The following is a 12,500-nucleotide window of genomic DNA, read 5'->3' as shown; positions in this document are numbered from 1 at the left end:
TTACTTTCTTTGCATATTTTCCCTGCTCTGTATTCTCATCCTTTTGCGTTTTTTCCGTAGCCTATACATTTTCTTTCCTTTTCGTCTCCACCTTTGCCATTATCCTTGATTTTGTTTCATTCCAAGATATTTCCCATTCTCTGCCATATTTTGGTATTCAAGTAATACCAAGGTCACTATATACAGTGATGCAAGAATCCATCATATGTTTATAGTATTATATAACCTGTGTCCTTCAGTTTTATTTTGTCTCTTCCTCCTCCTCCTCATGCTGATCCTCATCTTCATCTTCCTTCTCTTCTTTCTCTTCTTTCTCTTGCTAATCTCCTATCATCTCCTCCTTCTCCTTTTTTTCTCCTCTTCTTCATGTTTCTCCTCTTTCTCCTTTTTTCTCCTCTTCTTCCTGCTTCTCCTCCTCTTCTTCTTGTTCTTCTTCCTCTTTCTCCTCCTCTGCCTCCTTTTGCTAGCTTATCCTCTACTTATGCATTTGCTTTCCTCCTTCTCTTCCTTTTCCTCTTCCTCTCTCTCCTGTCCCCATCCTGCTCCTCCTCCTCCTGCTCCTCCTCTAGTGGAACCATCATTCGTTTTGTAGTTTTGACAAATAAGAGAAGTACAAACTTATAACCGTAGAAAGCCAGAAAATATTATGAATAAGCCATGAGTTTGTTATTTTTATGGAATTTTTTTCTTTTTCCGTTTGCAAAGGCTTTGTATAACTGCTTTAGGAAGTAGCTGTAGAAATTACGTTTGTCAAGATAGACACTGAAAGGGTGTTGAATATGACAAAGAAAAGTTTGATATCCTATAGTCAATATATATTAATTATATCCATTCAAATTTTGTGTAGAACCCCCCCCCCCCTAAAAAAAAAGGCCATATTAGATTTTTTATCAGATATGTCGTGTTCAGTGGAGCTGAACGTTTGTACATGACCATCATTATACCAATGTCTTACCATATTTTTTACAAGTTGTTGCTAAGTTTCATGTATTTTCTCAAAGACGTCAGCACATTCAAATGATGTATTAAAGACAATACTTTGGCTTCTTCCTTTTTTTCTTCCTCTTGGTGTCTTGGCTCCCCTGCCTCTTGGCCTCCGTTCATATACAAATTCCGAACCCATATCAGGCCGACATTGTTTGGCTATGGCTGCACATGACCACAAGAATGGATATCTCTGTAAATGTGTTTCTTGGAAATTTTAAGGAAACCCTGTGTGTTTTCTAATCTGAATGCTCAGGTATCAGGTAAAGTTTCGGGGGATTTGCAGTTTGTTTTTGCTCGGCGTGGATGAGGTTTGCTTTGTGTCGTCAATCACCCGTGATTTGTAGAGTGACTGCACGTACCGCGTCCTCTTTTTTACAGATGGCCGCAAAACTTCATCTGCCATGGTTGGGAGTCTTTGGGGGTCATTCACTGGTTCCTTCTTTGAAAATACGCTTATTGGTAAACAGCAATCAGAGGGTGAGTATGGAAAGTTGACGTAGCATTTTGTATTGCTGAAACGTTTACTTTACATTAAATTGAAGAGGAGAAAAAATTAGATCTGTAGAAAGTATGTATAATGTGCATTCCATTTACCACCATCAATTAAGGAAATCCAGTTGTTAATTTTTTTCCCTTTTTTTCTCTCTCTTATTTTTTCTTGTTTTGACCAGTAAGTAAAGGTTAAGATATGCACATCTTTAATTTTTACAGAGGTACGAAGATAACCGACGTGGAAGTCCAGTTACCAAACAGCCAATTTTCTTCTAATTAGTATCTGTCACCCCCACAGACATCCCAGGAAGCACATCGGAAAAAGATGTCGTTGCCACCCAGCCTCCTCGCAGTAGTACCAGTTTACCATCACTGAAGTTAGCAAAGAGTCCCGTGTCAACTCAGCCTCGTACTTCTAGCCTCGAAGAGCAGAGAGGAGCTCAGGTTGGTTTATGATGCATTTCTTGGTTACGTCATTAGAACCTAATGCATTGTGAGATTTCAAAGTTTTGTGCCTATATGTTCTATTTGTCATGCTAAATTCTTTTTGAAAAATGGTTACTTAGGGATATTTATTTTAATTCATTGGTTTTCTCCTTGTCACATTGTGCCCTGGTTCATTTTGTCCTCGAAAATCTAAGTCATACATTAAGAGCTTTATGTAGGAAAGTTACGTAGAAATGATTTCTGAAGGTGTTATATTGTGGTGAATTAGTTTGGCATAAGTGGTTATTAAATTAAGACATACAAATCAAGAATATAAAACAGCTTTCCATATTATTTATTGTAATTGTTTTAAATCAGTGAATTGATGGGAACAGCCTTCTCTCAATACAGAGTGAATCAAGTGATTGATTGTTTGATTGAATTCTTCGATTTATTTTTGTATGTTTTCCTTATTTTTTCTGCTGCGTGTATGTGTGTGTCTGTGTGTATGTGTGTGTGTGTGTGTGTGTGTGTGTGCGTGTGTGCGTGTGTGTCTGTGTGTATGTGTGTATGTAATTCTATAATTATTATTTTTTTAAATTCATCTACTGCAGTGAGCTCAAAGTCCCTTTCTCTCCCCAAAGCAGAGTGAAGTCGGAGACAGCGACGAACAGAAGTCAACGGACGATGGAGAGGGCAGCAGGCAGGAGTGGGGATGGGGCTGGGAAAGTAGTATAATGGTGATGTCCGGTGAACAGCAGCAGTTGGAAGGTACAGTCTAGGGTGGAATTTGTGTGACTTGAATGAAGCCCAAGATTTGTTGCAGCCTATACAAAAAGGGTTGTACTTTTTGGCTGGCTGAGACAGAATTCAAAGCATGTTGTGGTGGTGTTGTTCTTGATTCCACATTTTTTTTTTTTTTTCTTTTTTTCCCCTTTGTTTCTTTTTAGAATCTTACATAAAGGCCTGATTTTAGAGAGTTTGAGAGTCTTCATGAATAATATCTATAGCTTACAGATCATTTGTTTCTGTAAAGGTGAAAAGAAATATTCATTTTGTTTATCATATTTTATGTTCTGTTTGATGGCAAGAGTGGTGCTAAAACTAGATCACGAAGAGTCAGGGCAATTAGTTAATCTCATTTAATTTAATTTAATTAGTACAGTTAATGAAGAAGTTGGTTATATGATTAGCTTTTTTAAATTGCATTTATTTTGTGTAAGTGTATTATATTATTACTCCATAAGTACAGTCGAACATGCTCACATCACATAAACTTGAAAATAAACTTTTATCCCAAAAATGAATTAATAACAGCATTTTTACACTGTGTGCTAGGTCTGATAAGTTCGATCTCTATTTCAGGGGAATTTGGCACATCCCAGGCTGAGCTGGAAGCCAGAGAGGACAGTTTGGCCGATGACTCCATAGATGTAGAGGGTTTTGCCAGGAGCCGCTTGGTCGTGGGCAGCGTAGACAGCGACAGCGGAGGCTTGATGCGCCAGGAAAGTCAGGGGTCTCTGTGCGGGAGATCTGTCGACCTGGACGTTCCATCCTCTATATCGGAAGACGTGTTTGATGGCAGCACGGAGAGCCACAGAAGCAGCGCACTAGAGAGAGGCTGTGACCAAGGGAGTGAATGTTCCGAAGCTCCTAGAAGGAGTAGTTTGAGTCATATCATAAGGCCAGAAAACTGTGATCAGAAGGCGTCAATGTCGCGTGGTAATTCCGAAGTCGACACACCAGACAGTATAGTGGTACTTACGTCAGATGGTAGCTCACCAGAGGGTGATTCTTCGAGACTCAGCACAGGTAGTACCGACAGATCGAAGCTGACGGTAAGCCTGCATCCCGAGAAAATCACCAGCCCTATTAGCTCCCCCGAGTCAATAGAAGTTCTTGGATCATCTAGTCTGGTCACGTCACCTTCTTCTATAGAGGTAAGTACTCCATCAATCTTCATCTTTTTCTTCTTTCTTGTCTATTATCTTCTTTTATCTTCTTGATTCTTTGTCTCCTCTTCTTCCTTCCACCTATCATTGCTCTTTTTTCTCTTCTACTTCGTCTTCTTCTTTCTCTTCCTCTTCCTCTTTCTCTTTTTTATCCTTCTCCACCTTCTCTGTATTCATCATTCTTGCCTATATATATAGAATTTAACATAGTCTAGATCTAGACAGTCTTTTTTATACCTTTTTTTTTTTTTTTAAGAAATCAATATCTAGAAACATGTTTTTTCTCACAGAATTTCTCCTCCATCTCTCAGGTTTTAAGTGGTGTATCATCTAGCGACTCATCTCCCACACATCAAGATTCATGTAGCAATACCCTAACCCAAGACCTAAGTCCGACTCCCAGTCACATTGTCAGCACACAGCCGACGCTACAGACATCGAATAAACACGCCGTAGAGGCCCCTGCACTCAGCTCTGCCTTGATTCAGGAAAAAGTCCAGCAGGAAATCAGAGGAACTGATAAGTCTTCCATAGATAGAAAGGAGTGGGAGTCTAAGGGGAGTGCGGAAGAGTCCACTACTAGTCAGGGACAGGCTGTGGTGAAGCAGCCCACCCACAGAGAGACGGAGGAACCTGTCTGTTCCTCGAAAGAGGCAGCGAGTCCAAAAGTGCTGGCAGAGAGCAGTCCTGGCATCAGGGAGGCAGACAGTAATTCCCGAGCCAGCAGTAGTCTGACTGAGGACACGTCTGCCAGTGAGAGCATCCACAGCACATCCACCTCCAGCACCCACACAGTTCTTGATGCCAGCTTGATTGCCCATGATGCTCAAGTACCCTCAGAGTCAGGGGAATCAGCACCACCTGAAGGAGGAAACCTGTCTGCAGTGCTTGATGGAAATATTGCTGCTGATGAAACCACCAAGTGTGACAGTGAGGCATCAGCTGAAGAAAGGAAGGGGGTTGTCGCTGCAACATCTGGGGCTGTCAGTACTGCAGATGTCGTTGCAGAAGGAATGGAAGGAAATATTGGAGGGGCATCTCTTGACATGTCCGTGGAAAGTGGGGGCAGTTCCGATACCATCACAGCCTCTGTGGATTCAACGCAGATGTTATGGTATGTCATTTACCTTTGATTTCCTGATATTAATTTATCACTCTCAGTTTATCATCATCTCCCTTGAACCATAATCCAATCCACTCTAGTCTACTTCATGGACTGTATTCAATTTTTCTTTCTTTCCCTTTCATTTCTTTCATTTCTTTTTAATAGGTCCAGTAGATCCCATATCAGTGGAAGCGAACAAGAACAAATAGAGAGCAGTGTAATACAAGATAGTGGAATGACGGGCTCAGGTGGATCAGTCGTGAGGTGTCTCCTTGAGGAAGCCATGGGGGACGAAGAAGCCACTAGCGGTGCATCATCCCCCCCGGAGAGGGAGCATTCTCCATCATCCTCTGAAAGGTGAGGGAGTAGAAGGGAGTGGGAGAGGGAGAGGGAGAATGCAAGTAGATGGCAAGGAGAGGGAGATAGATGAAGAGATGGAGGAAGAGAGAGAGAGAGAGAAAGTAAGAGTGAGTAAGAGAAGAGGGAGGGAGAATGAGGGTAAGAGATGGAGAAGACAGAGGGAGAGAAATGAAAAATAAGCTGGTGAGACTGAAATTGAGTGGGAGAATAAGAAGGGAGAAATTGAGTGGGAGAATAAGAAGGGAAAGGAGGGAGAGGTGGGAGGTAAAGGGAAAAGGGGGAAGAGACTGGGAGATAGAGAATAAGGGGGAAGGGAATGTGAGAGAGAGAAATGGAAAGATGTGGGAGCGTGAAAGAAAATGAACAAAAAAGAGAGGAGGGGATGAGAGTGAGAGAGATCAAAAAGAGAGGGAGGGAAAGAAAGAAAGGGAGTAGGAAGGAAGGAGGAAAGGAGGGAATGAGAGAGAAAAAAAAGGAAGGAAGGGGGGTGAGAAAGACAGAGAGAAAGATGTAGGGAGGAGAAGGGAGGAGAGAGAGAAATAGGTGGAAGAGAAAGATGAGGGAGGGAAAGAAAGAGAGAGAGAGAGAGAGAGATAAAATATTAAACAAAAGATGTCAATTCTGTGACGTGAAATACATTATTTGATATACCTATAGCAGTTTGATATTCCTTGCCTTACAAACAGCAGTCTGAGCATTTGAGAACAATATGTTTTCAGATTAATTTGCAAAGGAGTAGGATTTCATCTTCATTTCACTATTTATCCTTTGAAATGACAGGTCTGAGGCACTGAAAGTCGGATCGGGCCACACATCAGGACACAGCTCAGGTGATGAGATTGAAACCACGACATCATCTGATATTGAAGTTATTTCCAGGTGAGTATCGGTTCCTTATTATTTCAGTTCTATTGTCTATTCTTGTTTGAGAGTAGTCTGATGGTTAAATTTGGACTTATGAGAGATTTTCTCTCTCTCTCTCTCTCTCTCTCTCTCTCTCTCTCTCTCTCTCTCTCTCTCTCTCTCTCTTTCTCTCTCTGTCTGTCTCTCTCCCTGTCTGTCTATCTCTCTCTCTCTTTCTCTGTCTGTCTGTCTGTCTGTCTGTCTGTCTCTGTCTCTCTCTCTCTCTCTCTCTCTCTCTCTCTCTCTCTCTCTCTCTCTCTCTCTCTCTCTCTCTCTCTCTCTCTCTCTCTCTCTCTCTCTCTCTCTCTCTCAATGATAATTGTAATAATGATAAAACATTTCTTTCCAAAAATTCAAGAAATAGGGGGAAAAGGCAACTTCATAATGGAATGTGTCAATAGATTGCATCAGTTGTTTATTATTTAGAGTGAGGAAGATTACACATTATATTAAGATAAAAACATAATGCTCTGTTTCTGTGGTTCCAGCCCAAGCTTGGATGGAAGCACGGTCGCACGAGGATCGGCAGCAGCATCAAGAGTTTGGGCGTCCGCACAAAGAGGACTCCGAAGTTTCCTCAACGACAGATCTGAATCACCTGCATCAGATTCTTCTTCCAACAACAAGAAGAACAACACAGAGAAAGGTAATTGTCATCGTTTTTTGTCACCTAACATCGGATCACCATCTCATAGCGACGTTAAATATGCCATTTGTGCATGAGCATAGATAGCCGCAGTTTGATTTGTTCCTTAACCCGTAATGCTTTTATCCCAGCGGGACTCAGGAGACGGCAGATTTATCAATAACGATACTTAAGCTAACGGATCATGATTGTTTATCGGCTATTTCAGTATATGAACCTTTTATCATGTCAAGTTAAGTTCAGAAAATGTATTAGGATATTCATTGGCATTGTATAGCAATATAAGAGAAGAATTTAAAGCCTTTTATCAGTACTCATGAAAAATGGTTTTGTAAAATTTAAAATGAACTAGTCCATTTGTCTTGCTACGTTCATTGTAATGTGTGATTGATGAAATGAAATAAAAATTGAACCTAACTTCTGTCCCATTTAGACTGTACTAATGTTTACTACAGCCAGCCCCAGACCTCCTGTTACAAGTTCCAGAGTAAACACGAAACTTGTTCCATTAACACGGTTCAGAGGTATTGTACCACCGACCAGTCTAAGCAGCTTCCGTTCATTTGCAGGACCCCTAAATTTTTGTTTTGATTAGAGAAGGAACACACAATGCATCATGGAATATCCCAGTCCAAACCAAAATAGAAAATAAGAGAACTTATCTCTCTTTTTTCCATTTTTCATTTTGATTTTTGTATCAGTAGTTAGATTGTTGTTCACTGATTTAGTAATGCAATGTATTGTGTTATCCATTGAGACCAAGAACATATTTTAAGTTTTTAAAACACTTATAGTTTTGCTTTTTTTGTTCTTCCTCTCCTTTTATTTTTATTTGTTTGTTTATTTTCATTCTGAATATGTGTGGAAGAGTGTGTTTCTAGAGTTTAAGCCACGTCACCCCTCAAGACCTGAATCTCACGTTAATACACACCATTCTCCTTTGTCAAGCGGAGACGGTCCCTTCATCCATGACCACTAGCTTCACCAGCATCAGCGAATCCGAAGGAGAGCCCTATACCCCTCTGGTCCTGGGCGACCTCAATAGTCTCGATCATTCGCGCATCTCTCAGGTGCTCCACGACTTGCAGCACTTTGAGAAAGGTAGCTGAAAGCTTTGCGAGGCCAAAGGTGGAGGGAGAGGGATTCTGTTTTTGTTTTTTTCTTTCTTTCTTTCTTCTTCTCCTCTTTTTATATATATATTTTTTTTATTATTCTCCCTGTAGTGACAAAATTTGCAACTCTTGCCATCAGTTTGCATCTCTTTTCGAAGGTTGGGGCACTGGTTTCACCTTCTGGGGTGTTGTGATCTCTCGGTGTAACTTGTAGTGCCTCTTAGTTTGAAAGACGCCCGTAGTTCTTCCTCAAAAAATTATCTAATGAATTATGACTAAACCCAAGAGGTCTTTAATTTTGTACCTTGAACCAAGAAGTAATATGGAAATAGTTTTTGGTGAATACGAACGGTAATTATTCCCGTAAAGTTGCATTTTGTGTGGGGGTGCATGCTCTTTTGTGATTGGTGACGGACCTCTAGAAGCTATCCTTTGACACTATCATGAGTTGTATGCCTTGTTTTGTTTTTGTTTTATGTTGTTCCTTTAAGAAGAAAAAAGGATTGTGTTTGCTATTAAAAGACCCGACCCCCCCCCCCTCCCCTGTTTTCTTTATTTGCACATTGTATTTGCTTTATTCTCAAGTGGGTAAAGAAATGTTCGATGTTAAGTGTCTTGTTTTACAGTCCATGCTCGTGTTTTTTGTGGTGTAGCAGGATGACGCAATTATTCATGGGGTTTAGCTTTTTCCTCTTTACTGTGACGTGTAGCTGCATGAGTTCTTCGTTCTCCCAAAGGACTGATGTAAAGCTGTATTTTGAACGTTGTGAAATTTTTGTTCCATGTTATTTCCTTTGATATTTAGTTAGAAAGAGAGGATTGTGAATACGATGTAGTAAAATTGAAAGACTTATAGTAAACCTTTCTTTGTATTGTGAGTGATTTAGCGAAGATACAGAACTTCTTAATTTCTTCAAAAACATTAATAGATATGGAACGCTCCCATATTTCAGATGGTTAGGACTTTCTGCAGTCAGTAAAAAACAAAAGAGTTTTCTTCTTGAATAAAAACTTTTTTTACTTCCTTTTCCATTTGGTGCACTTGTCATATACTCTTTTCATTTCTCTCTCCTTTTTTTTCAGTCATAATACCATCATCACCACTGCCATCATCAGTCATCACCATTATCACCATCATAATCTTCATCATTATCATCACCATCAGTCATCATCATTATTAACATCACATTGAAGATACACAGAAATTTGGTGATGATTGCCAATAGGTAACACACCTGAATAACCTTCTATTTCAAATGATTATATATATAGCCAACCAGTTTGTCAGTGTTCTATAATTATAATCACTGTTGCGTCAACCTGTCATCAGTTGTCAGCTCCATGCCACAACAAAGACGCGTGTAGAATGTCTCTATCCTAATTTGGCCCTTGGTGCGACTTCATATCTCACTCCTTATGTGCTCTGTTTACTTCTACAAGTAATTTGTATTTATCAGAATGCGTAAATTCCTCGTCTTTGTATACTTGTTCTTATTATGTTTTCGGATATCGTAAGTAGCATCTTATTCTTTCTCAGATTGATCAAAGCTTGAAAGAAGTTCCTAATACAAAGAAATTTTAAGGAGACAGATCAAAGGTTAAATCTGGTACATTTCTGTGAATGGCTTGTTCAGGGAGATACTAACAAAGGAAGACTGTAACTTCACTTTTTTCTGTTCAGTTCTCTATCTTCAAAGCACCGCATCTTCAAGATTTTTTTTTTTTTTTCCCCCCCATTTTTTGCTTTCTGTCTGTGTTTGACCTGTGGTGAAAAGTGTAAACATGTAAATGCAGTGTCTGCTGGATTAATGGTTCATAATTATATGCATTAGCCTAACCATGCTCTTAGCTTCCTCATTATTTTTTTTTTTTTCTTCTATATACTGCATAGAATCCACAAGCCTTTCATTCCTCTCTCTTGTGGTATTTATCATGTCTTCAACGTGTCCCTTGACTCGCCTCTTGACTCATTTGTTAACTCCATCATGTTCAGATAATATGATACATGTGAGTCCAGTTTTTATTTGATTTATGTCTTTATCTTCAGAAGGATAAATTTTTTCCTGGTTTATTTAGATGTATATAGATATAGAGTGATAGATATAGACAGAGTATACGAATTTGGGTTCATAATGGCATACACACTGGCAAACACACATACATTTATTTGTTTTTCTAAATTCGTGGTTAGACATTCACATCTTTCGTCTTTGAAAGCCTTGTTTAACCTTCACTGCACATGTAACCAGAAAGGCGCGTTGCTTTCAGGCCATCGTCGTAACCAGTCAAATCTCTCAGAAACAAGCGAGAGTTCCTCAGAGCCACATTCCCCGGAGGTTGAAAAACTCCTCAAGGTTAGTACCCTACGTTATTTCTCTCTCTCTTAGTTACCTTTGTCGAGGAGATTTTATAAGGAAAAAAGATTAACTACCGTCTTATATTTGCCAGACAGCTACTTTGATATCAGTATTTTTTGTTTTTCAGAAAATCTCGCAGTTATCCGAGATACTGGAAGCTCGAGAGACAAAATTGATGGAGTTGAGTCAAGTCAATGCGGCATTACAAGATACAAATTTACGCTTAAAAACGTAAGCAAATGTGTATGTGCGTGTGTGTGTGTTTGTTTGTTTGTTTGTTTGTGTGTGTAGTACTTATGAAATCAGATACACCACAATATTTCCCTTTTTTTTTCTCACACTCTATTTATGTTTAGTAACATCGAGGAACTGGAAGGAGGAGGAGGCACAGACGCAACTGAGTCCCTGCGAGAGGAGTACACACAGCGCTTGGTCACCATGGAGAGGAAGTTCCAACAGGCACTGCGAGAAAAGGAGGCCATCAAGAAACAGCTTGAGGTAAGAGTGAGCTGTAGATCAATCAGTTGATGTGCTGGTTGTTGTTTGAAGTTTGTTAACCACTTCCTGGCAGTTACGTACATGCCATGGCTGTAGCGGGTGGCACCAAACACAATTCTTCCCATGCCATTGGCTCATCAGACGGAGCTTATTTTTCTCCAAAAGTAGTGGCATCATTTCTATGGTAAAACTTTTAGGTAGTAGCACTTAAAGTAAAGGTAAATCTTCAAAAAAATAGTATTCTTAAAAATTTCAACAAAATACAAGTTTTCAGATGCCTAATGTTGCACCCAAACTGCTGAATGAGCAGGGTGCAAACAGGCTAAACTGTAGATGCGTGCCAATAAACATGAGAGCATGTCCACTTGCCAAATTTGTTACCCAGTGTTATTGGGTTAAGAAATGGTTAAACTTTTAAATGATCATGATGCATGTTGTAATTCTGATCTTTTTTATTGTTGTTATGGTTGCAGGTGTTTTTTATAGTCAGCATTATTGTTATTATCTTTGTTAGTATTTCCTCAAAATTTTCGTTCCTATTTTTAAGCAGTTAGAGAGAGAGAAAAAAAAATAATACGATTTTCACACATGACATGAAACATTCTCATCCTCTTTTTTCCCTGTTCATTCTTCGTTGAATCGCGTCTCCAGGAGGTCCGAGCAGAGGCAGCAACACGACTCAGCTCCTCAGAAGTGGCCCGGGAACGCGAGGAGAGGGACACTGTCATCCAGGAACTGCGCGAGGAAGGCGAGAAACTCAGCAAGCAACAGCTCAACTACTCCAACATCATCAAGAAGCTCAGGGCCAAGGAGAAGGAGAGCGAGACGACCATCAAGACTCAGAAGTGAGTTGTCGTTATTGTGGTTGTTTTTTTTGTTTTTTTTAGAATGGGTTGGGATATTGGGTCCTCTATGGGATTTCATGTTTTTATGAGTATAACACATATAGATAGATAGATATAGATGTAGAAGATATAGATAGGTAGGTAGGTAGATAGGTATAGATATATAATGTATAGACAGATAGATTGGTAGATATAGATATATGATAGATAGATAGATAGATAGATAGATAGGGTTACTCATATGAATATGTATATGTATGTATAACAAAGAAATTATTGTCAACAAAAAGGATTTCATGAAATGTTTATGGAATGATAATGTTGATTATTGACAGTGCCAACCAAATGGAACATTCGGACAGTTGTAGAAAATTATATGAATGCAAATGAGTAACACTATAGCGCATCCTAGATAATTAGTGGAATTTGATGGTTTTATGTATTTTTGGTGAAGATGTAATTGAAATGCATTAGGTATCTTTCTTGCAGTGTAAAGCCTTAAAATTTTATCGTCTTTTTCCATTCAGACAGATCGACTGATGTCTTTCCTCCTTTTTTTTTTTCAGAGACAAGTTAGAAGAGCAGTCAAGAGAACTAGAGCGTCTGAGGAAGCAACTCTCTGCCAAAGAGGAGGTGGAGAGACGTCAGATCGATGCCGTCTGTCAACTCAACACCAACAACCAGCGACTGGAGCAGCTGATAAAAGACACCAATGCGGAGAATGCGGAACTCGAGGGCAAGATGTCCGTCTTGAAGACTGCTTTGGATACTGCCTACAAGTAAGGGCTGTGACATAAGCCAGTGTAGAAGGGAATCT

General features: G+C 39.7%; 1 protein-coding gene across 13 annotated transcripts in view; it reads left to right on the top strand.

Moving 5' to 3' along the window:
* The window catches only part of LOC113822948 (TATA element modulatory factor), a 29,511-nt gene that overhangs the window by 8,215 nt on the left and 8,796 nt on the right, over window positions 1-12,500 (top strand). For 6 of the 13 annotated variants that reach the window (XM_070117260.1, XM_070117261.1, XM_070117257.1 and 3 more), the window contains 14 exons: window positions 1,366-1,464; window positions 1,778-1,923; window positions 2,550-2,676; window positions 3,271-3,845; window positions 4,169-4,971; window positions 5,128-5,319; window positions 6,103-6,201; window positions 6,714-6,871; window positions 7,820-7,972; window positions 10,252-10,337; window positions 10,468-10,571; window positions 10,697-10,838; window positions 11,490-11,683; window positions 12,250-12,462. In XM_070117260.1, the coding sequence (XP_069973361.1) occupies window positions 1,366-1,464; window positions 1,778-1,923; window positions 2,550-2,676; window positions 3,271-3,845; window positions 4,169-4,971; window positions 5,128-5,319; window positions 6,103-6,201; window positions 6,714-6,871; window positions 7,820-7,972; window positions 10,252-10,337; window positions 10,468-10,571; window positions 10,697-10,838; window positions 11,490-11,683; window positions 12,250-12,462 (3,091 nt within the window). The remainder of the gene's footprint in view (window positions 1-1,365; window positions 1,465-1,777; window positions 1,924-2,549; window positions 2,677-3,270; window positions 3,846-4,168; window positions 4,972-5,127; window positions 5,320-6,102; window positions 6,202-6,713; window positions 6,872-7,819; window positions 7,973-10,251; window positions 10,338-10,467; window positions 10,572-10,696; window positions 10,839-11,489; window positions 11,684-12,249; window positions 12,463-12,500) is intronic. The other 7 variants (XM_070117266.1, XM_070117264.1, XM_070117263.1 and 4 more) reach the window with 4 other exon arrangements.

The sequence above is a fragment of the Penaeus vannamei genome, chromosome 40 (assembly GCF_042767895.1).
Source record: "Penaeus vannamei isolate JL-2024 chromosome 40, ASM4276789v1, whole genome shotgun sequence".
In the NCBI taxonomy this organism is placed as follows: Eukaryota; Metazoa; Arthropoda; class Malacostraca; order Decapoda; family Penaeidae; genus Penaeus; species Penaeus vannamei.
The sequence above is the reverse complement of the archived record's forward strand: the minus strand, read 5'-3'. Positions and strand labels throughout refer to the sequence as shown.